This window comes from Oryzias latipes, chromosome 9 (genome assembly GCF_002234675.1).
Source record: "Oryzias latipes chromosome 9, ASM223467v1".
Lineage (NCBI taxonomy): Eukaryota > Metazoa > Chordata > Actinopteri > Beloniformes > Adrianichthyidae > Oryzias > Oryzias latipes.
Window position 1 is genome coordinate 19,164,234 of NC_019867.2, and position 25,478 is coordinate 19,189,711.

Sequence of the window (25,478 nt, forward strand, 5' to 3'; positions counted from 1 at the left end):
ATAGAATCTTATCTTCCATGACCACGCAGAGCCATATTCCCTTTGACATCATTATGTAAAACCAATTTCTCTTTCATATCATTTCTGCTGCATTACTACATCTATACACTCGCTGCTCTTTATTACAAAGTAGGTGGCCTGAAGGGAAAATGTATGCAAACAGTCCTTATGGCATAAAATATGCATATAGGTGCCTCATTTCATCTCCAATCTGTGTTATTCCTTTAAAAATTTACAAGTGCCCGGAGTCCTCTTTAATATTTCATTTGACAACTTTTAAATCTGTCTTTGTGTGGTGACGAAGTAATCGTCAGCTGTCACTAAAATGATTGAATTATACAATAGGGCTGAAGTGGTTGTAGGCGCCGTTATTTGTTTTTGCTTCATCTGTGCTTTGAGCTGGAGGGAAAGCATATCCTTTCCTTACACTAATTCATCTTGTTTTTTTTTTATTCATCTTTTCTGGCTGCCCCCCCCCCCCCCCCCCCGCCGCACCCCACACGCACACAAAACAGCAGCGCATGGCATTTGTGCATCATTCCTTCTTTGTTTACGAGCGCTTAGCTTTAGCCTGACAATTTCACTGCGTCGACTCGCTGTCCCGAGGCGTCCTTGTACGCGTCCTCTCATCTATAATCGATAATAGAGATGTAACGATTAATTTTACCGATGATTTGATTCGATTCATCAATTATAGTTGACAATTTATAGTTGACATCGGATCATTTTGAACAATCCAATTCAATCCCATTGACTGACCTAAAATTGATTGAGGACATTCAACCAGGGGGACTCAGAAGTAAACACCTGGGTACTGAACAGTGCTGTTGAAGTTTTCCAGATTTCTCGTATTTCTTGCAAGATAATAAAGTGTAAATTAAATATGTGTCCAAAAAAAAAAAAAATCAACAAGAATTAATGGCAAATCCATTCACATATTAGTTTCCTAAAGTTATGCCCACTGTTGTTTTTCCACATCAAAATAATACAAATGGAACATATTTGGAACATTCTAGCACACTGTATGGTCACATGTCTTTGTGTTTCCACACACTGGACTGTAATGATAGTTTAATGATCTTTTGCTGTCATTACATTGTGATGCACTTGGGCGTTTTTACGATATAGTGAAATAAATCTACTATGCCTCAATCCAAATTATATTTTCAATTATCGATATAACCTATTTATTTAATTTTTAAACGATTTTATAATGGGAAAGGTCGATTTAATTAATAACTTGCCTCAGACAGATCTATCTGGTTGGATTGTATCGATGAGTATCGATGACGTTGAGTAATTTTTACACGTCTATACAGATAAATAATTGTTTGAAATCCTTAATCAGTGAGAGCAAGACTCCTACAAGAATTCTTTTTGGTGCATCCAAATCAGTCGTTACAAAAGGAACAAACAGTAACGTTAGCAGCTTAAAGTGAATCATTGTTGGAGCAGATGAGTGATCAGCCCCTGCTGACTCTGTCCCACCACCTCTGTCTTTTATTTTGGCAATCTGGACATGTCAGGTCCCCCAACTGCGGAGCAACTGGGAGTTGTGGTAGCCGGTCTGCCTTGTAGCCCTGGGCCACCTTTACCTTTGGTATGCTGTTCAAGGTCAAAGGGATCCCAGTTTCGTGTTTAACGCTACGCCAGAATCTGAATGGTTTGTATGTGTTTTAGAGCTGGAGATTTATCCCAAGCTCTTCCTGGATCTTGTTTCCCATTTGTAACATTTCTACTCAACCACCCCCCTTCACCACCACCACCACGCTGTAATACTCTGAAGTAGCAGTTGTAAGTGATCCGAACCATTTTACTGCGAGGATCTGCTGTTTGCTGCACACACACACACACACACACACGCACAAACACACACACACACAGCTTTTGCTGACATTCATTTTGAAAGAACTCGGAGCAGCGGCCACTCAGAGCAGCAACACAGGGGGAAAATGCCTGCTGAGCTCAACAGTGAATATACATCTGACCCAGACTGAGGAAAGGGAGATTTATGAAATCCACATGTTTAATACATTTCATTTCGTCCAAGGGATTTGTATTGCTTACCACAGTATTTTAGGGTTGAAACGTTCTGGAGAGTCACTGCTTGTATTGTCTGAGGAGAATAAACCCTGTCCTGTAGAGGCTGCTGAAGATTTGTTTCACAGCACCTCATTTTCCTTTCCTCGCATCCGCCATGCACTGTCTGAGGTATTGCATTTTGTTTTGCTGAGGTGTTAGGTGCGCACACCCGTAATCTTTAATGCATTAATCCCCTGAAAATCCGCTACATAAATGAAAAAGATAACCCTCATATCAGCGCGGTGACAGAAAATAAGATAGCGAGGTAATTTAATAAAGGATTGACGCTGGCCCTGCTGTGATACGGCGTGTGACCTCTGCTCGTTCATTGTGCCGCCTCGGAGCAGGTGAGCACTGCTTGGAGAGAGCGGCTCTTCCTAAACTGAAAAGCCATCCTGGGAGTGGAACATCCGTGGTGACAAACTAAATGCACCATATGGATTAAAGTGCTGGGAGGCTAGTCACTGAAATATTTGCTTCCCCAAAGTGTTGACACAGTATGAAAAAACGGAGGATGGAGGCTGTGCCTTCCTCCTGTGATCAGGTAACTGCTATCGCACTGAAGTGTTTGCCTTCCTAATGGTGTTTCCATCTTGTGAGAGTGTGTCATTGCCTTCCCATTTGGGTCTCGGTCCTAACAGAGCAAATGCTAACTTGGGGAGGCTTAACAGTTGTTTTTTTTCTCTGTCCGTGAGGAATAAAAGACGAAGCAGGGAGGTAGACGAGGAAAAAAAAAACTATTTCAGGGTGACCAAGCTCACCCACTCAACAGTTTAGTTTATTTAGCAGCTTGCCACATTAGGTCATAAACACTCTTCCCAGAGTATTGTTTTACATCTAAAATGCACTTGAGTGTGATGCTGACAGATATGGCTTCTGACAAGTGATAGTCAGAATGTATGAGTGCCCATAATGCTGCTGTCAAGCAGTGGTGCCAGACTGAGAATAAGGAGTTCACCTCTGTTTTCATTCAGGGAGTGCAGCAGACAGCACTTGCTTCTGTGCTGTATTTATTGACTTGCTTTACTAGCCTGAAACAGGGGGCTTTTACACCGGCCTGCTCAGTCTGAAGACTCTCCAGACATCTACATTATTCCTGGCTGAGTTACACACATATATAAAGAAGCACATCTGCGGGCGAGGTTAAATATATGCTCTCTTTCACTTTTCTTCGCGGAAACTCATAAAATGTTTTATCACCTCACATTTTAGATATTGTTAGGCTCCACTCTTTTCCAGTCTTGGTTCATACTTGCATTACTTAATTAACTTTATTTGCATTGAATGTGAAGACTCACTCTGATGACCTGTGTTGCTATTTTAAAAATGTTCCCAGTGATGTTTTGATTATGATTGTGTAGTTTTTGACCAAAATCCCCAAAACTTGTGTCGTTTTTGGGACATAGTTTCTCCATTGATGAGAGCTCTCTGTTTACACTCTCTCCCACTAGCTTACAGCCCATCACACCCCCACCCTAACATTACGGGTGCAACAGAAATGGTGAGCAACATTGGACAGTTTTGAGGCAGATGCCAGCTTGGACGAGGAAAACAAAGACATGCATGGATCTATGTATCTGCAAGTGGATGCATCAGAATGGAGCGAAGCAGGGAGCTTGTAGCACCTACATCATAATTAAAAAACTTTTTCCAAAGTTTTTCTTTTCTTCTGCTACCGATTCGTAACAATTTCAATACCAAATGCAATTTTGAGCTTAATTTTCTTAAAATGTGTCCTACGTGATGAGAAAAAATCCCACGAAAACATGTTAAAAATACAATTTTTAACACAGTGAAAAAAAAACGCTAAACCCCAAAGTTCTACGTCTCAAATAAAAATGCATTTATTTATTGTAAATTCTAAAGCCGATTTGTTTCAAAAAGCAAATAAAAATAAAATAAAATAGGATATTAAAAAATCAGGGACTAATCTGCACAGCTGCAGCAGAGGATAATCAATGCCAACACTAGAGCCCACAGTCAACACTGTTATCCACCCCACCCAGCCGAAACCTCCACCAGCATTTACATGATATTTCCTTTTAGAATAAACCTCTTTTCTCTCCCGCTGTGCAAATATTGAACTCTTCCACACAGATGTCATCTTAACCAAAGCTTATTAAAAAGATGGACATCAAAGTTGTGCGCGCCTATTTATCTTATAGCGCTCTAATTGGCCACCACAGGCTGGAGAACCACCAACTTTAAAAAAAAAAAAAGAAAGAAAGAAAGAGGCGTAGGGAGCTTAAACTAAAGAAGGGGATGTCTAAAGACCTCTCAGTGGATTCACTGTCAACAAACCCTCTAGAATAAAAGCAGGGCTTCTCCAAAAGATGCGTTCACATTGTGAAATTGTGATGCATTTACTGACGCACTTTTAGACACTTTTCCATGTGATTGCATTGCACGGCACCTGACCTGCAGCTTTGATGTTGGCGTGAAATGTTTTCTGGTTTTTTACATCTTTGCTGATGACATGAAGCAATACACTCTGAAAAGGTCAAGAGGCACTGTAGCCACCAGTGAACCGAGATTACATTCCCGCCGCTCCCTACAGAACGTATTGTTTTGAATTAACTGCTCGCTACGCCGACCGAAACTGATTTTTTTTTGCCAAAGTCGCTGCCACTCCATCAAGCATCGCACACAGGCCTGGGGTGAATAATGTGTGATGTTTTCCACACAAGTGGGCAATGAAAACACAAAAACAAAGTCATTAATTGCCCACATACAGCAACCAGATGCCATCGAGAGCCCGTGCTCTCATTAACCTGCCACCTAATTATCTGCCGCCAGTCTGGGTTCTGACAAGCCCCGGTGTCTGAACCCCCTTCAGCTCGGTTGTGTTGTGTCAGCACGCGCAAACCCAAGCCAAGGCGCCATGAGGTGCAGAGAAGACAAAAGCTTCTCGCAGCAATAGGTTCCCTCCACACGCGCCGCCACAATGTTCCTCCTGTTAATGCCTTCCCTTCCAATTAAATTGGCAACTGTTAATTATTGTAATTATGAGAGGGAGCTCTCAGCCCTACACCCCCCCACACACACACACCCTCAGCCAACCCCTCCCACTACGGTGTGTGGAGACGCTACGGGAGCCATTGTGTTGCTTCAGTTGCGCCTTGTCTCTGCTCCACTGAAGCCCTGGCAGGGAAGTGGATGCGAAGGGGGACTCGGGACACATGACAGGGTTGATGCGAGGGAGACTGCACTGTTCATCTTAGATAACTGGGAGAGCAAGTAACAACCGACGGCCACGCCTACAGTCGACCTCATTAAATGATGTAAAGGCTGTGCTGGGAATAATTAGTAGCAAATTTTCTTCTTTTTTTTTCTGTCAGCGCACTGTTTTACAGGTGCATAAAAACAAGGGGAAAAAAACATCAGCAGTCTAAATCAAGCAAGGAGGACCATCTCCCTCATCACTCTCTCATTTACTTTGACACTTTTCTTGCTGTGTTCTTTGAGAGGCACTTGCGATGGATCTGAAGTGATGTGTTGAGTATAGGGAGAGCAGGAAAAGAGTGGATGGCAGGCCGGCTGCCTGTTAAGTCTCTGCGTGTCTCAGCATCCTCTTTGGCCTGCTTCTGTCACAAGCTGTTGTTTGGCCTGGACCTGATCTGCCCAGCTACTCCTTTCCTCTGCACTCTGCAGACCCAGCACTAACTTGCAACATGAAAAACAGCACTCTTGCTCAGGAACATCTGACTTAGGATGTACCGTAGACGGATGTGTGTTTTCGTGAGCTTTATAAGTACTTCCTAAGAAATGCTCATCATGTCAAGAAGAGTGTTCTCCCAATGTCTTAACCGCAGTCGCCTCATAGCAGAGTCCTTTCACGCTACCAGAGTTAGCAGAGGATTCCTGCTTTGCAATTTGGAGCTGAATTCTCTTTTATGAAAGACACCGAAGGAAAGAACAGCTCCTTCTGCTTCAGGCGATGTAGCCTTTTCGTGGATACACTGCAAATCCAAATGATGGACTGTCAACTCTCTTGCAGAAATGGCAGTGCGAAGTATAATCTCTCTGGCAGTGGATCATGGTTTGGTGTATGATAGCAATGCTGTTTCTTTGCTTATGCGAGGATGCTGCCTTTAGACGAACATGTGCACGTGCAGGGGGACACACACAGAGAGTCCCAGAAACACACCCAATCCTCTCTGTGAAAATATACTAGATTAATAAATCCAATAGCATTCTATTTTTTACCCTCTAGCCTTAAGAATAATGCAGGTTTGGCTTTGTCTCTGGATGAAGTTTTAGCCTTGTGTTTTCTTGCTTATCAGTGTACGCGAGACCTGCTGTGTGACCTGGTTTCATGCAATCTATGGCTTCTAATTAGGAGGCTGCAGAAAGGCTGGGACGAGAGGAGGAGTGATTAGTTGCCTTTGGGTATTTCATAAGTGGCTTTCAGTGCCACATTTGCATTATTTGCTTGGGGTCTGAATAACAAATCAGCCTACCTTTGCAGCAAATTGAGGCTAGCAGCTAAAGACCATCAATACATGAAACATAAAGTGAAGCAGAGGAGACAGTATAAACAAGACATTCTAATTCAGTGGGAAGGAGAGGTTGTGAAATATTTTTACAAACTCAGCCTGAGTCTATGAGGTTATGCTGAAAAAAGTCTGCTTTTTTTTCCAAGATTTGGGGCAATTGCTTGACAAACGCAATTGTCTTTGTGACTCACTGTTCTGTGACTATCAGACCATGTGAGCTTTATGATGGAGCCCCCATGCTGCATGTGTCCTGTAGGGTCAGTCAGTGTGCTGATCTGTAGCGGAGGTCCTGTCCACCCATTTGGCCAGTCTCCCCAGCCGCTGCGTGCGGCCGCCACAGACAAGCCCACAGACAGCCATCATCGCGCCACTTGGCCATTTGCCCACAGTGAGACTCTGGGAGCAGGAAACAAAGTGGGCACTTGCACGTCTCCGTATTGACACACAAATATGCGCACATCACGCACACATGATCACGGCAAGTGACAGTGGCCCTTGTTTACTCAGCCCTCCCACCCTCCCGTGGTCTCTTTTCATCCTCCACTTCTAGTCTGTCATGTTGTGTGTCACTTCCCACAAATGTCAGTGCCACCGTGGGACAGTGATTAATTTTGGTGTGCCTGGCAAAATGTCTTCAAGATGTTTGTTTGGGTTGTCTTTTCCCACCCCCGTGCCCACCCCCGCTCCTTACATGTCTTAGGTTGAAAGTGGCAAGCACCCCCCCCCCCCCCAACCCACCCCACCCCACCTCACCTCCCTGCCGCTGTCAAGGCCTGTTCTTTGGAGAGAGAGAGAGAGAGTGGGGGAGGAGGGGGGGCGCCTCATCATCTTCATCGAGGGACAAAGGCTACCTAAACTGACAGAGATCTTCTTTACTGACCAGAGCCACTTTTTGTCACTCCCCACCACCACTGCTGCCGCCATGCGCTGTCTGTTTAGTGTGCGCTGCTGGTGTATGATGGGAGAAGTCTTGACCCAGCACTGGGGGGCTGTAACGCTTCACTGTCAGCGCAGCTGATTAGCTTATCACTCACTGCACCGAGAGGAAGTACATCATCATTCCGGACAGGGATTCCCTAGTTTAGGCCTCTTTCCTCACCTTTTTAAGCGTGGCATTTAATCCCTGCAAGGCTTCTGTCCCACAACCAATCCGGTGACAAAATAAAGTGTGTTTCTGTTATTTTTTTTTTAGTTCTAGGTTTTAGACCTAGACCTAGGTTCCAGACCTAGGTAAGTAATTCCAGATTCACACAAGAACACCAGTATTCCCTCTGTGCAGGAAAGCAGACTGAGGCATCACACCACATTATTCCTTTCACTTCAATCAACAAAGAAAGTGAAACACAAAGTGGCAAATGTGCTTTGGCGTCCCCACAGCGCGGTATCAGGTATGGTAATTACTTTGCCATTAACATTGGGAATAGTTAATGTGTATTAATGTGTTAATGGCATGTTAATTACTGTACATGCTAGAAAGCGCCCGCAGGCATTCTCTTAGATTCTTTGTGCCATGTGGATGTAGGCCAACCTTTAAAAAAAGCCTTTAAGAACATTGATGAAAGAGGATCCTTATGTTTCATTTGTCAGAAGAAAAGATTTTCAATGGTAATTTAATCCGGCTCCCAGCTTCTGCAGCTGAAGGTTACTGATCCAGGCGCCACGACAAAAGAGATGATATGAAGTCAAAGGAGACGTGGAACACGGCTGTAGTGACACTAGGCTCTTTGTGAAACGGATACTCTAAGCCCTCTGTGGTCTCCAGTGTGTTGCCTCTGCAGTGGGTTTTAATAACACGCTGGATTGGAGAGCCGTGCATCCAGAGTGCCAGGCTGGAGTGGAAGCTCACCTTGAGCTTCTGCTACAGTTGGGACGCCACAGCACTCCTTCTCCTTCTGCCATACGCTTCTCCGCTCACAGCGTATTTCACAGCTTCAAAAGAGATGACCTTTGCTAATATTGACAGAAAATAAATCCTGTTTCGATTAGTTAGCTTTTGGAGACCTTTGAAGATCGATGCAATTAGATGAACAGAGTGTCGATAGGTGGTTGGAGGTGTTTGCTGGAGGCCCCACTCCCTGGAAGCATAGGTAGAAGAAATAAATAATTGAAATGAAACTCCATTTGAAACATTTTTTCCTTGTTTGGGGGAGAATTTGGCTCTCGTTTGGTGCATCAGATAGGTCTTGACAGAGCAGTCTGGGCAGCAGAATGAGCTGGAGCCACCCCTCTCGCTCTTCAGCAGGCCACATTAACCCAGCAGGGCTCAGGCTTTATGGCTCTCCTGCTCACACTTCAGTGATGAGAGTAAACAAGCAGCGGGCCAAAGGTCAGCTGAGCCCACAGAATAAAAGAGGGAACAAGGGGAAAAAGAGGTGGGAGGAAAGGATAGCGGCCCCCGGGGCAGTGTTCAGATCACTGTCGGGGCTTCAAGCAGGGGATGATGTATGAGATGACAGCCACGAACCGGAAATTATTATAAACAGAGAACAAGGGTGGGGGGTATTTGAGGAAAGGGTTGCATTGTCTTTATCTGGCTCATTCCTTGGATCAGATAGTAAAACCTGGAGTGAAAAGAGAAACCATGACTGACTGATGGGTGGATTAATCACTTTGTCCCTTTTTGCCTCAGCCTCAGCAGAGGAACGATCAGAGATGCCAGTGATTTTCCCCAGCTGCCTCACCTGTAGTTTTGAATGACAGATGAGGCTGATTAAGGACATGCGACATTACTGTTAATACAGTTTCTCATTTTGCTTTTTCTCTTTCACACCAAGTGTGGTAATTAAGTGGGCCGGCGTCATAATCAGACCTGTTTAAGTAAGTGGAAGTTATATAGATTTTTCAATCCTATACTCCCCGCGCTCACAGGTTTTACCAAGGTGACACGACTCTCTCACTTTCCTGTTGCACTGAGATTAATCCCACTTTGAATGCGGAGGTGGATTAGAGCTAAAGTCGGGTGCCCAAACTTGTTTTAATACCCATATCATCAGACAAAAACAGGATAAAGATTTAAGCAGTATTGCAGTGCTAGTATGTGACTGTAGGGTTGCAGGTTACCATTCAGATTTGTCAGCCACATAGCAAATTAAAGATTTTATCTTATAGGTTAAATTGCGGAAGTTGTGATGCTGGGGTTAAGCTGTGAATTCCAAACAACAAACGTGCACAGAGAAAAAGAAATGTGATTCATGACTGAGTAATATCACATATTTACGTTTTTCCTTTTGTTTTGTTTTTACATTTTTTTGTGCTTATGTGTGTAAAAAAAGACACTCCAATTCCTCCCAAAGCCTGTTATGAATGACCAGCTTGAGCTGCTGTGGCACAAATGCACCCTGGTGCACTCCTGCAGGGCCGTCTGCCTCTCAGAGCAGCAGAGTAATCATTTTTATCCCACTGATTTACCAAATAGAAATGGACACGTATGATAAAAATGTCGCGGCCACTCCGCATGTCACTGAACTAACAGGATTACGTGTCACTTTCTAATGTCTCGCTCTGTTTTCCTTTGCCTGCGAATGGCCGCAGTATTGCACACAGGAACTTTGTGGTAATATATGGTAAGAGACAAGTAGCTCTTTAAAGGCTGTGATTATTTAGTTTGAATGAAACCAGTGATTTATGCCCATTTAGCTGAAAAGCCCTGTAAATTCCCTCAGCTGCACTTCCCCTGGATGTAGAGTGAGTGGAGTGAAAGTGACAACTGGGTTTGGTGTGGAAATGTACGCTGCGTCCCAGAGTTATATTTAATATACCTGACATGAAAAACGTGCCTACCTACTTACCACCACCCGCAGCACAAAGGAAAGCATGGCCCGCTGAGCCTGTGCTGAATCAGAGTGGGAGTAAATAGCAAATTAGGAAAATATGAACTGTTGTGGCAGATAAACCACCAGCTATTAGAGCATGTTGAGATATGAAGCCAGGCATCTGGTCAATCAACATGTGAGTCATGTGCCGTTGTGTTCCGTTCAAGCTGAAATGGAAACGATGGAGTCTGTGTGGAGCTTTGGAGAGATGCAGTGGGATGCGGATGGGGGTTAGTGGAGCACTTACATGTTGTCCACTTGGATAGTTTGGCTCTGAAAGCCTGATGGGACTCCGTCCAGCATCCTAATGCTTCCCACACAAAAAGGACCCAGTCTTCCCTTCACAACATCACAGCTGAAGGAGCTGAAGTCAGTCTATCCATGAATGGAATAACGTTATTTTAACGTCATGTTTCCTATGTGACCCGAACAGTCTGTGTTGTGCTGGTGTGCAGGGTCAGACGCGGTAAAAGGGCTTCTCTGAATGCAGGCCAACCGGCTAACACAATCAAGCTGCTTATTTTAAAAGAATAACAAAACAAGGGTTGGCTATGCCTTAATGAAGCCCATAATGAGCTGTTAAAAATCCCTGATTTGCGAGAGGGATTGTTGAATTGAAACAGCAGCACCCGGAACGTTGAAGTGGCCACTCTGTATTTACTGCCCATTGAGCCGCGTTTTTATCCATTTACTTGGTTGGATTGCTGCCGCTTGTTTTTGCTGTAATTTTGACCTGCAGTGTTTTTATGTTTGTTTACTCTCTGGAAAGCCTGCCATTGTGGCGGCATTCCCTGTGCATCCAGGTGTGCACGCATGCTTTCTGCTGCGTGATTGCGACAGGGTGGTGAGACAGAGAGCAGGAGGGGGGGGGTGAAAAGGAAGACCAAATAAACAAAAAGAACAAGAAAGATTTTGAATAGAAAAGTTACTCAAAGTAGGATTGACGCTACACTCACCGTAAACTAAATTAAAAAAAAACATTCAGCTTGGACTTAAAAATAAAAGTTTATGCAAATCGAAAAGAGAAAAGTAGCAGGAACTTTGTGGACTTCCCCAGATTCACTGTGTGAAAGACAGTAACACCTACTGGAGAGGTACAGTTTTCTGTTTAGCATCCTTTCACAGAGCAGAAGTGCCACTTCACCATTGAGCATTTGTCACTTTATGGATGTTGCTGTCATGTCAGCTTTCCCGTGCACAGAAGGTGCAGTGTGGTGTGTAAATAAAAGAGAGCAGGCTTAGACATGGATGGCAGGAACACCGCACATACATGAGAGGCACTCAGTTTATACCTGGGAGGAAAAAAAAAATTACAGTATTGTGCAGGCATGTGGCATTCATTGTACCTAACCACCCAGCTTTGACACATTTGTGGCTTTTTTTCCCCTCAATATTCCTGAATGGCATAATGATTCTGTCCCCATCTGTGTGCCGCTGCAGGTCTAAGCATTCGTGGCGCCCAGGAGGAGGACCCTCCAGACCCCCAGCTTATGCGTTTAGACAACATGCTGCTGGCTGAGGGAGTGGCGGGACCAGAGAAAGGTGGCGGATCAGCCGCTGCGGCGGCGGCCGCTGCCGCCTCTGGCGGGGCAGCCGACAACTCCATCGAACACTCCGACTACAGAGCCAAACTCACCCAGATCAGACAGATTTACCACACGGAGCTCGAGAAATACGAACAGGTACAGACTTATTTGGAGATGCGAAAGATCTTTTGAGATTTCGTTTTTCAAAGGCTCTGCTTTAAAAAGCAAACACTCATCAAGAATATTTGCATCACAACAACCTTTCTTTCAGCACGCATGTTATAGCAGTACATGCTCAGGTGTAATGATAGCTATATTTCTCCTGGAAAAATCTCCGGCTCCGTTGCATGAGAGAACCACACATGCTTGACATATCACAAAAACAGAAGAGTACCACTTTAAAAGATATATATTACTTTCAATTTTGAAAACAAGCATTATTATGACTTTAAAGAATCGATTGCAGGATTACTTATGTGTCGGACTATAAAAATCCAAAGATAGTCCTTGTCTTGTGTGAAAAACGAACGCTCCTTCACATAACACTTCACTGCCCGCCAGGAGACACATGGGTATTTTGGGCGAAAATGGAAGGTGTAACAGTGACGCCTTAGCCAGCCAGTGGGCTAAATTAGACTAATTTACTTTGTGCTCTCTGAGAGGAGGTGCAGAGGCACACAACACTCTGCCTGGAGTAAATGCATCTTTCTTAAGAGTGGTTCCAGGTTTTAATTATCTAAATGTAAATACTTAACGAATTTTACTCAGAGTAATGAGCTAAAGTGTGCACTACGTAAATGAGTTATTCTAATTAATCATGCATGAACTACTGGTTTACTGAAAAGCTCTTTGAATTCAGTCTTCGTTATGGCCGAGCATAATTGCAGTTCTTCATTTATGCAAAAAGGGCCTTCACCTTTTTTCTGTCATCACAGCTGAGCAGTCAAAGCTTTGAATGTGGATGAATATAAATAACAGCAATTAGTGACAAATTAGTTTAAACTGAAAATATCAATGTTTTTGTTTTTTTTGTAGTTTGGAAGTAAATTGCTGTTATTTGCCTCAACTTACCTTTTTTTTTTGTTTTTTTTTTACTTTCTTTCTTTGCAGGCATGTAACGAGTTCACCACCCATGTGATGAATCTACTGAGGGAACAATCTCGCACGCGACCCATCTCGCCCAAAGAGATTGAGCGCATGGTGGGAATAATCCACCGTAAATTCAGCTCCATCCAGATGCAGCTAAAGCAAAGCACCTGCGAGGCTGTCATGATCCTGCGCTCCAGATTCCTTGATGCCAGGTCAGTGGATGGTGTGTGTTTAGCATGAATGTGTGCATGTGTGTGCGTTTGGTGTGGGGGGGGGGAAGTTCTGTTGAATTTGCATGACCCACATAATGTTTTAGCGCAGGTCGGAAGTTGCTCTTCCTTTTTCTGGCACAACCTGCAGGACGAGCGCTGCAGGGATGCGTGATTTTAATTATGTCCATGTTCCATGTATTATCCATTTTCTAGACAATCATACCCTCACACCTGAGAGCAGTTAAGACCAAATGAAATGGGGGCCGAGTCATGTGTAATGGATGGAGGGAAGGTCATCAGCAGGTGTTATGAATTACTCTAATCACCTGCAGTAGGATGCTTTGTGGAGCTTCGCTGAGAGCGCCACTAGTTCTGGCCGGGCAAGCCGAGTGGAAGCACATTTACCGTCCACTGCCTGCAAAAGTGCAGTAAACAAAGCAAAATAGGCAAATGCTCAGCAACACGATAAGTACTGCCCTTGGGAGGAAAAGGGGACCCAGATCTAGTTAGAGTTTCCTTGTTTCTGCTGGAGATGCCCGGGGCGGCGGCACTTCAGGAACAATGCTCAACTGTGCATGCCATGATTTCTATAATGTACCAAGATGCACTCCGACTGGGCTTTGCGCTCCATCATGAAGCCCACCCATCCGCTGCACTAAACTCTACACATTACACGCTTGGACTGGAGATTGGAGAGCAACAGACCAAATTAAACATTGTATGTGTTTTTGAGAGTGTGTGTGAGTTTGTGTGTTCTTGTTAGTTTATTGGTTTTAGTGGTTTTTCTTTGTTTGTGTGTTGACTTCACTTGGAACAGGACGTGATATTCTGCTCCTGGAGGCCCTTAGAGCCCATTCCCTGTTATTTTCACCATTTATGTGTGAGATTGATTGTGCAATTTGCTCAATCCAAATGGATGACTTAATGCCGGTCACACTAATGGGCTTGCTCGGCCTTTCTTTTGTTTTGCCCCCCTCCTCACTCAGGCGGAAAAGGAGAAACTTCAGCAAGCAGGCGACGGAAATTTTGAACGAATATTTCTACTCCCACCTTAGTAACCCATATCCGAGCGAGGAAGCTAAAGAGGAGCTGGCCAAGAAATGCAGCATCACTGTTTCCCAGGTGGGTAGAGCTCAAATAACAGTAGCTGGTGGGTAATCAAGGTGGGGATGGCTCAAGTCTAGAGGGATACTTATAGTGGGTCACACCGACAAGACACAATGTCCTCTGCTAACCTTGACATTGTGACTCCCTAATGATGCTTCAGTCAAGGCTGGTCCCAGTCAGTCAGAGCAGCGCTGCAGGGAAGGGAGGCCCATATCATCTTAGCCTCAATCAAAGCACTATGCTGTCCTTCCTTAGCCGCCCTTACGCTTGGTCCCCTGACATTTTCCCCCTCTCATTCCCATCCACCATTCGTGCTTTCTCTGTTGCCCGGTCAGTCACTCAGGTCATAAGCTGGGGAGGAAAAAAAGAAAGAAAAAAAAAATGGCATCATCCATTATTTTAGGAAGAAATTTAAGAGCCGGTGCCTCAGAACGCCCGATGATGCCGGGTATTTATCTGTATGTCTGCTCTTCGAATGGCCTTGCAGGACTTGGCTAATTCACAGAGATATTTTACACGTAAAAGATGAGATTTTTCCCACTTCGAATATCACAGCCTCCTTCTCGAGTAAACCTGAAGGCAATATCTCTCACACCTAACCCCCACATCCAAACTGTTATTATCCTGTGCTCTTTTCTGCTAAGATTGTGACTACTATCTAGATTTTTATACTCTATTGTTTCCCTGTTGTCCCCATGAGACACAATATCAAAGAAACATGAGTCTATACAATAATCTGCAGTGTTTTGTCTGTGTGGGGAGGGGGTCTTGAGGGGGTATATTGAGTGTAGTCATGAAGAGTCAGATACTGTAAAAGCCCATTCTTTTTTGCCTTCAGGGGGTGGGAAGCACCATCACAGTATCACAGGTATGTCATAACTTCTCCTGATCCACTGTTTTCATTTTCTTTGTACCTCCTTTGTTCATGTATGTATTAGGCTTCCAGTGTTCCACTGCACAGAACCTCCTTCCCTCACACTGCTGGAACAATGCTAATGTTATAGTACACTACTGAAAGTTTGGACTAACTGTTAAAACAAACAAGTGTGGATGATGATATTCTGCATTTACATCCCCACCTGTAAGTCACATCAGACCACAGACTATTTTCAATCGATTCATATTTTTGTTATCACCATATGTATGTACAAATGTCTTACATGTAATATGAACTTTGGACCACTGCATTATTACTTTTGTTCTGACTTTGTTGTGTGGTCATTCAAATCTTCAGTCGGAGTGATTTACCCCCCTCTCTTGATCAATTTTTGCTTTGCACCAGGTTCATGATGTAAAATTTCCTTCTGAATTTTCAACGTTTTTTTATTAGGAAATCCCCACATCTCAAGAATTTAAAAACACTTTCCCTTAAAAAGAACTGTTAGATGAAATATGAAAATAGTTTTTAGTGGCTGTGGCGGAGCTAGAACATTTTAAAAAGGGGTGGGAAGGGGGGACATGTAATGTCAATTTGATTTTATTTTCATTTTAATTGTTACTTTTGCAACCCTCAAAGAAGCTTGTAAATATGATTTCTTAATCTTTCTCAGTGATTAGACTAATATTGGCTTAAAAATCAGAGGGCAAGTGGGGGGCCAAAGTTTTTGCTTTGGGGGCCGCTGCCCCCCCACTTTGCACCATAACCCCTCCCCTTTTGAGTAGTGAGGTTCTTCGTAAGTCTAGATGACAAAGCCGTTACTACTGACTTGCTTGTTTTTAATGAACAGAGTCAGAGGTTTGACACAACACTAGGTGCAACTTTAACCCTCTCAGCTCTGTGGCCACACTGAGGGCCCGGCTAAGTTATCGTTCAAACCTCCCTAAAATGCTGGTGCTGCACTTTCTTTATTGCATGCATAGTTCATTAAGAATGCCATCCATTGTGAATGGTATGCTAATATCACTCTGCAGCTGTGCTCGGTGCATCGCCGCTGATGATTCGTCATTTTCTACAGAAGTCATTAGAAAGGCATGTCATGCACACGTTTTTGGAACTTAATCCAGATTCCGGCGGTTCAGACTTTATTAGTAAGCAATTTCTTTTGAATTCTTTCAAAATCTGTTAAAATTATGTTTTAATACTTTCCTGATCTTGAATGAACGGAATTTCGCTTTATGTGTAGGAAGCAGTCGTACTTCTTTAGTTCCATGATGACTGTAACACATCTATAACAATAGATGACTGTAGTGGGTTTCAGTGAAAACAGAAACTTACATATAAACTTACATTTGAGCCTAGTAAGTAATCAAGAATAGCTGGAGCAGTTCCATGCATTTTTTAAAGTCCCGTCCATTAATCTTTTGATCTCCTGTAAAAGCGTTCTCAGTGGTCTTTTCATTTTAATTATAGTTTTTAGCCTAAACAAAATTTTTTTTTGTCATTCTCTAGGTTTACGTAATAGTTTCTGCAGAGCACCGCCGCCCCCACTTCCCCTCCCCTATGAAGAGGGTAACAGGGATCTAGTGGCTCAGTCCAGCGTGTGTTTTCTACTTTACAAATAAGCTCTATTTCAAGCAGCATTTTTCATCTGCTCCTGATTTGGAACAAATTGAATAATGAAATACTCAGAAATGAATTTCTGAGCTCAATTTTCTTTTATATATATCCTCCATCATTAGAAAAATGCCACAAGAACATGTGAGTGGGTCTTAAAAGTTGCATTGGCCCAAATAGGCTGACAGATCTTGTAGTATAATATTTTGAGTGGGGCCTTCTTGCCCCTCTCACATCACCAACATTGATAGTTTCAAGTCTGCATGAGTATTCTGCTATAAACAGCAGATGTCAGCCAACGCAGTCTCAGATCCTCACTCCCACCAAACATAGGAGTCAATTGAATCCATGAGCCTCTCTGAGTTGGAAGGGGATTATTCTGTAGATTGGGTTGTGCTCCCCACCATGCTGTGCCTTGCATTTGTTTAATACTTAGCTGAACCTTAGAATCTCCAAGTCCAGAGCTCAGTGGGTGTGAGAATAATGTGTGAGGAAGGAATACAGACAGAACACGAACAAGAGTTGAAGCCAACTCTACTTCCTATTACATACCTAAAGTAACACAGTGCACTTTAGGTATGTTGTCATTGTAAAATTGCTGACATTTTTTTGAAAAATTCTGACTTTTTAAAACAGATACTAACAGGCAACATCAATGGTCATTCTTTACAGCACTATGGAATTTCGTTCAGCTGCTGCTGCTGAAAGTAACAGTATGTGGTAAACTGGAGTAAACTCTGTAACAATAAGAAAGTCTTCATTTCCCCAAATGTAGATCTGTTTAGTACACTGTATACACATTTTGCCAAATTAAGCTTGACTGATGAGCAGTAGAAAACATTTGATTTTCAGGGGTTTGTTTGTGGGCACATTGTGAGCTTTCTAAACGAGCGAGAATTTGCGCCGCGTTTGGCCCTACAATCCACTATAAGCAGGTTAAGTAAAAAGGATGATGGCCAGGGCTTTCATTGCTTCCAATTAAACCTTGCTTGTTAGTTTAACCTCTAGGTAAACCCATCAAACAATTGATGTCAAGGAAACCCTGCCAACAGTGGGCCTCGCCTGAATGGTCATTAATTTTAATTGCCTAGATATTAAAGATTTAGAGCTTAGAGACGTGCAGGATAGAAATGATCTGATGTCCTGCAAATCCAGTCAGTTTTTACACCGCAGCATTGGCGGGCTGCTGGGGATATTAAAATTTAAGCACACGGGTGGAAATTAAATAAAGCGTCATTAGGGGGCAGCTGCTCTTTGGCTGGTCCAGCCGGGGGCTGCAGGGCCTGAGAGGGGAAGAGGGAGTGGGGGTGGGGGTCGCTGCAGCATGGCGACAAGACATTCTAATTTATAGGACCATTAAAAACAGGCATTATCTCATTATTATTCCAGTGTTATTGCATAGCTAGCGTTCACACATGCAATTCCCTGCTCATGCAACATCTTGGTGTTGCAAAAAGAGGTTTCATCATTTTAGAAAATAAGCATTTCTACATTCTTTGTTTGAAATGTTTGATAAAAAAGAGACTTAAATGGACTCTAAGTTGATTTTCTTGATGTATCAGTTAATGCTGACAGGTTGGGTGATCTGCTAACTGCCTAACACAGCTGCAGGTCTTTATCTTTAACAATTGCTTCTAAATATTGTAAACAGAAGCTGAGTTCTGGGATACCAGTCAAGCATGCGCGCAAATGTTTCTTAATTCTATTAATCTTTTATTATTTTCAGAATTAAACTGCCATTAACTGAGAGCGACCGTATGTTTGATCATAAGCTTTTTCTGCATGCTTGAATAATAACAAGTCAGACATGACTGTTTATCAAATCTGCACAGTGGTTTTTCATGAATTTGAATGCAAAATGTAACCAATTTTTTTACCAACGGTCACATTTTGATATATTTTCCTCATGCTCCCAGTCATTTTTTTCTAGATTTATTATTAAAGCAACTGTATTTGCATGAGGTGTCAATCTCTGTGAGTCAGTGATCTGGAATCAGTCAGTATTCTTTAGGGAATATATTGTAAATGTTCAGGTTTTTCACTGAGGGGAAATGCCAAAATTTGTAATTTTGACACCCAACCATATGAGGGGGAAATATATTTCGAGTGACTTTAATGTCTCTGCAGTGGGAGCCTCTTGTGTTTTAGTTTTGTCAGGAGACAGATCTGAGAGCATGTCATGCTCCCATCCATGAGAAGACACAAGTGGCTTCTGATTACAGCTTAATTAGCTCGTGTACCCGGCGGACATTACTGCAGGGTCTGGGAATTTGGTACTTGATGGACCCAAACATGACATCTTGAAACAATCCAACTTCTCAGTGCACGGTGCAGTGACTGCTTGACGTCTGACTCCTCTGCTCCTCCTCCCTCTGCTCTCCCTTCCAGGTATCCAACTGGTTTGGCAACAAAAGGATCCGATACAAGAAAAACATTGGCAAGTTTCAAGAAGAAGCCAACCTGTATGCCGCCAAGACTGCCGTAAATGCAGCGCACGCTGCAGCTGCTGCAGTGCAGAACAGCCAGGCCAACTCACCTACCACTCCTAACTCTGGTAGGCACTCCTGCATAAAGACAAAACTATATATAAAAGATCTGCCCTCGACTTCAACTTTTAGCGTTGCTGCCTGCCTGCCGCACTCTCTCATGCACCATTCACACTGGCAAGACTGACAGGCTCTTCTCCCAGCTTGGGGATCACAGTGTCTCCTGTTTATAAGACAGTTGAGGCTAAGCAAAATCATGCATAAAGAGGACGTTCCTGACTTGTGAACTGAAAATACATGTATTTTGGGGGTTAAAAAAAAGCAGAGGAGTTCAGGATGATGCCATGGGATTTGTTTTCCTCTGACTTTGTGTCAACTTCCTGTCATCTGTAATATAATGGGACACAGTGCCAATGTAATGCAGTGTTTTTTCTCATAAAGTCAAACGTAATTGCTGGGAGCATTTTTTACTTCGAGTAATGTCAGTATTTGGAAACATATGCAGTTCATTTTAACTGACATGAAAAGACAGAGCCTAACAGGGTATGTTATTTCCGGTTTAAGTGATGTGTTGCAGGGATTGGACTCGATTAACCTGCATAGGGATGTGGTAAGCTTACAAAGTGGTCCCTTTTTCTTGCACCCAGGATTCCAGATGAAAGATGAAGAGTTTCAGCTGGATTCTGCAGAGAGCAAAAACACTCTTTTAAGCAACATGTTTACTGGTACTGGTCTTTTCATAAGCTTCTTATTGTCCTTGTCATATGCCATGTGATACCTCCCCACCAGTTGTAGACTGGAAGTAGGCGATGTGGAACTCTTGGTAGCTCAGGCGACCAACCACATGTAGAACTGGTCCTCCTGTGTCATGTGATTCTCATTTGATTTGCGTTCATCCGCACATCATCCTCCTCTGTTTTGGCTCCTCGCTTCTTTTCCCTCATCCTTGTAGTTGCTTGCTCAATGGGAGTCCTTTTTTATGTGCACTCGTCTGCTTGAGATGGGTCTGTTTTGGCAGATTCTGGCGTGCTGTGTGTCACCGTTACTTGTGCGTGGGTGTGTATGTCTGTGCTTTCCCTTTATAGCCCTCTCATGTATTTAGCTACTTACATCTTCCCTTTCCAGGTTCTTCAGGTTCTTTTAGCCTCCCAAACTCGGGGGACATGTTCTTGAGCATGCAGAGTCTGAATGGGGATTCTTACCAAGGGGCACAAGTCGGAGCCAATGTACAGTCACAGGTAGGACCAACAAACGAGGACAGTTCCCGACAACCAGTGAAGAGAGCTGTCCTCGTCTTGCCTGTGTACTGAGCCATCCACAGTGCAGTCTGAAGCACATTAAGCCAAAAAAAAGAGAAAAAATAAGAACGATACGCTGCTCTTGTAAGGGCAGTTCAAATTACCAAGCGAGGGCCTCCAATAACATCCGACTGACTCAAGTGTTTGCTGACTATTTCGCTCTGGATGGAATATTTTGGCATCCAAAATATGATCCCACCCCACTGGTGTCATGCCACGAAGCAATTTCCTGGCTCTAAACGTCTTGTGAATGCATTTGGCTTTGACTTGGGCTCTTGGGTTTGTATTGGTTTTTTTCGTTCCCTCTCTTTTCTGTACTCAATATTATTGTCTCATCCTGTTATTGTCGTCAATGTCTACCCATTTTCAGTTCAACGCTGCTACACAATCAACACTATCTGTGCAAATTGCTACCAAAAATCTCTGCTTGTTTAAAGGAAGGTAGAATCCTTGGTACATCCATCTTTTCTGTCCAGTTTCTTTTCATTTTCCTTAATTAGTCCATACCTGTTTTAAATATATATAATATTTTAGCATGCTTGTGGCGCTAGTGAGCTTTTTTTTTAGTTATACAATCAACTAGTTTTGTGTTGTCTGAGGAGTCTCTTGATTTCAAACCAGTTGCCACATTCTGCTTCTTTGAGCATGTTTGCAGTTAGTGTTGGCCCACTGGGAGGAGACGCCCAGCTGACCAGCTTATCTACCTTGTCTGTTTCTTCAGGTGGATACCCTGCGCCATGTTATCAGTCAGACGGCAGGATACAATGATGCCCTGGGTGGGAACCCCATGTACAGTCAACACAACTTAAACGTGAGTGCCGCTGTTGCTAGTTCTTCGTTTTTATACTGTTTGCAGTTCTGTAGACAGAGAACTGGCTTGCCTGGTCTACACAATCCCACTTTATTATGTAAAGACCCTTTTGTTGTTGTCACTACAAAATATATAACTTGGTGATAATTAGACTCACAAAACTCTATTGTTAGTATAACAATTTGACACATTTGAAAATGGTCTATTTTCAAACTTATGTCACATATAACGCACATTGTGCAGGACTAAAGAGTCGTCGATAAGTCTGTCAGTCAGTCAGGCTTTATTACGGTAACTCAAGAACTTGTTTGAAACATGCCACACATAGCTAAATTAGAAGTGTTAGCATATTCAAAATACCTGTAACTCCCAATTTTGTTTCCAACCCATAAAAAAAAAACAGATTGATACCGCTAAAGCAAACGTGACTGTGATTACACAAACTCCCAACCTCATTAGTAACATACGTAAAAAAAACAGACTAATACTGCTAAAACTAATGTGACTGTGACTATGCTAACACGTACACCGCTACATGTTAGCCACATTTGCATATTCACAATGACACTAAAAACCTTGTTGCAACTCAAATGAAATACAGACAGAAATTTTACCAGAGTATCTTTCAAAATGGTTTGACATCAGTAAACACAAACAGAATGAATCTTTATAAAGTGGTCCCTACTTAAGTATGCCATAACGTGTGGAAAATAAGGTAATTCAATAGTAGTTTATTTGATCAGATTTCCATATGAAAACTAAATGTGCTTGAACATAAAAGAATACTTTCACATCAATCGTGTTTGAATTATGAAAAGTGGTAAAGGAAATTTTTAATTTTTACATTTTAAACTAAAGCAACAGTTCTTTCCTGCCACAAAGGGACAAGAAAGTAGCAAAGAAGAAACGCTGATTCTTAAATTTTAATCTTGTAAACAAAAATTTATTTAAATAGAAAACCTCTTTTTTTTCTAAACCAGCTGATGTGTTACTGCTTTATCACCTGGTGTTAAAATAATGAGTTAGACCTCCAGGTTTCATTGACTGAAGCCAAAAATAAGATTAAAAAATGATCCCATCCTTTTCTGAATCTGTTGCATTTCAGCTGTTTTGAAATGCTTCACAGAATTTTCCACAGACTTATCTCCTTGATAAAATGTGAACACGTGGTTGCCTGCAGCCGTTCCCAGACATGAATTCCATCTTCCTTGATGAGGTTTGATACGGCGCCTTTTTTTTGTAAAGCAGCACATAATCTGAAGCTATCACAGTAAAGATTAATTTGGTTGATGAGGGAGGATGAAGACTGAGGCAGAGGATGAGAGCGAAATGCTATTCGACAGCAGTCTCTGCTCCATCCCAGCTGCTGCCTGTGTATTGTAGCTATATTTCTTTTTTGTGTAAAATCCAAGCATAGTCATTGTTTAAAATGATGAAACATCCACATATTGTTTTATGGACCAGAATGAGGCTGTTTTATGTAAATGGTATATTTCAATGCTTCATGCTTATGGATTGATTTGGGTTTGGTTGCAGTTTTACTGCTCTAAGCTCTTGGACACTTTCACAGGGCTTTCAACTTCCATGTGCAGCCCTCCATATCAGCTCTGTAAGGCAGCTCAGAAAAGCTGCAACACACGAAAGGAAAATTCCCCATAACTGAAATGGTTGGGATGCAGGCATGATGATTGTTACCAAGGCTTTCTTATTTCTTCAGCAGGCACTGCCCAATGCAGCTGTTCACTCAGAGTAACCTTTAGCTTTGTTGTTGGTGACGTAGAGCGATCCAGTAAAGGCTAGGTCACGCCTGGAGCAGAGAGGAAGTCGGGCTGGCGAAGACTGGCTCTCGCAGAGAGGCCCTGCCTTGTCACTTTCACTCAGCTCTCCCCACCGAGCCCTCCCACTTCTTGACTGACAGGAGAATATGTAGCGACAAGCTGTCGGTCATTGCTGAAATCTGCTTGGACACTGCTCTCATTGGTCCAGGAACTTTTTTTTTTTTAGTTTCTTTGCTGATGTTGCTGCAATGCAAACTAATCACATTAGACAACTGTGTTTGCTGTGGTTACATGGGACTTGACATAATTAGTGCTGCATAAATGACTTTAGATTTGCGTTTGTTTTATTTTTAATTTTTTTTGAAGAACCTAGAACTTGCCAAGCTAGTATTTCAGAGTACCTGACTGTAATTTCAGCCTTTCCTATTTGTGTCCTAGGCTAATGGAGGATGGCAAGATGCAACAACTCCGTCTTCTGTAATATCTCCCACAGAAGGACCTGGAAGTGTGCATTCCGATACCTCAAATTGATCCGCTATAAAAGCATCTTCGCCCCAAGCTGGCCATGGACTTTTTCAAACAGGCTTGACCAACGGCAGAGGATACAAAACACACACCCGGTTTCCCCAAACGGATTGGTTTTCAAGTACTCCGAAATTTTTCCGGGACTCTTCGGCGCACACGCAAATGGCATCCTCCATTAAGAGCACCAAGTGTTTTCTGATCGCTCAGTGTTTTCTTTCCGTCTTCATAAATCAAGTGTAATCACCTTGCTTTTCTTTGTTTATTGTGTGGGGGGGTGAACAAATAGACATGTATAAATATAAACGCCTTCAAACTTTCAGGATGATTTAATTAATGTAAAAGAACAGACGACATTATGAGACTTTTAAAAAGTCACTTTCTTATTATATTGATTAGGACTCCAGTTTAATAATTCTGTTTTCTTGACAGCAGTTTTCTGGCGTTTACACCCTAATTTTTTAGTTTTACTTTTTGTTCTGCTCCTAAAGTTCAGAAATGAAATCCCCCCACAGTTGATCACTGTGTCATGGCACACAGGAGGAGTTGTACATAATATAGTTTAAGAGTAATTATGCATCCTACCAATCGATAAACAGCTTCATTACCTCATTTATAGAAAACAGTCATTTCCAACATTTCTGTAGCTTAGAGTGCTCACTTTCTACCTCTAAACTATACCACCGCCACTGTTTCGTTGGCCCCGATTTGGTGTTTTTCTCTTCTTATTTTTTGGCCACATCTCAAAAAACACTGTAAATTCTTCATTCATTCTATGTAATCTAATGTATATTTTAATCTTTTAATAAAATTAAGTTGCAACGATGCAACTTCAAATTAAAAAAATGAAAAAAAAATGAAAAAAAAATAGCAAAGTGATCACAATATCAGTACCTTGGTAAATTGACAGGGGGGATCGGGCTTTAAAGGTGTTGTTTAAAGGTGTTGGTCTGTGGCTTTTACTGAAGGGGGGGAGGGGTTGGTGATGAATATTGTTGATAAATGCCAAACAGTAAAACTGTTGTAAATACAGAGGGAAAAAAAACATTTTGAATGTTGCTCATCTTGTTACTAAATCATTTCAAAAAGGATTAAAAAAAAATCATTCTAAAAATAATGCATAGAGGTTTCAGTATTCACAACTGTACATTTCCAGCTCTGGTCTTCAGGGTTCCAGACTTCTTTTCTCTTTTTTCTAATGTATGTGATTCTGAAACTGAAACGTCATGACCAATGATTTGTGGCAGTGATTCTAATGTACTAAAGATGTTTAGTGTTACTTTCTAACCAGACTACACCCTGGACAGAAAAGTCTTCCTTGTGGTAGTTGTGTAATTTCAAACATGAATAAACTTTTTGCTTTCATGACATAGAAGTTTGTGCTTTTGCCCTTTTTTTTCCACTCTCAACAAAACTTTGTCTGTGTAAACAGAAATAATTTCCGGCTTGTTTACTCATCATGTATTTACTGTGGCTTTTTATAAGGTTTGGTGAAAAGTGAGGATCTTGTTTGCTGCTGTAAGCTGACATGCTTAGTGCAATTAAATGAAATGTCAGCCGCTTCTAATTCAAGCGATTTTATCTGTCTGTTGTGGAAAGGCTGGCTTAATGGATCATTGGTTACCAATTCCACATGGAAATTGACATCCATTTATTCTCATTGTCTCAGCAGAGTTCCCTTATTCCTGATGTTCCTCTTCAGTTTCCGCCTAGTGTTCGTCTCCCACAGTCGTAAACCTGTACTTTCAATAATGTAAAACTCCAA

General features: G+C 42.4%; 1 protein-coding gene across 10 annotated transcripts in view; it reads left to right on the forward strand.

Annotated features, from left to right (window-relative positions):
• Window positions 1–25,085, forward strand: part of pbx3 (PBX homeobox 3) — a 58,850-nt gene extending 33,765 nt beyond the window's left edge. For 2 of the 10 annotated variants that reach the window (XM_023958622.1, XM_011479412.3), the window contains exons 3-11: window positions 11,831–12,072; window positions 13,027–13,217; window positions 14,204–14,339; window positions 15,163–15,192; window positions 19,207–19,372; window positions 19,952–20,029; window positions 20,430–20,542; window positions 21,324–21,413; window positions 23,630–25,085. In XM_023958622.1, coding sequence (XP_023814390.1) covers window positions 11,831–12,072; window positions 13,027–13,217; window positions 14,204–14,339; window positions 15,163–15,192; window positions 19,207–19,372; window positions 19,952–20,029; window positions 20,430–20,542; window positions 21,324–21,413; window positions 23,630–23,722 — 1,139 coding nt within the window. In that variant the 3' untranslated portion in view covers window positions 23,723–25,085. The remainder of the gene's footprint in view (window positions 1–11,830; window positions 12,073–13,026; window positions 13,218–14,203; window positions 14,340–15,162; window positions 15,193–19,206; window positions 19,373–19,951; window positions 20,030–20,429; window positions 20,543–21,323; window positions 21,414–23,629) is intronic. The other 8 variants (XM_020706107.2, XM_020706108.2, XM_020706104.2 and 5 more) reach the window with 5 other exon arrangements.
• The last annotated feature ends 393 nt before the right edge of the window (window positions 25,086–25,478 follow it).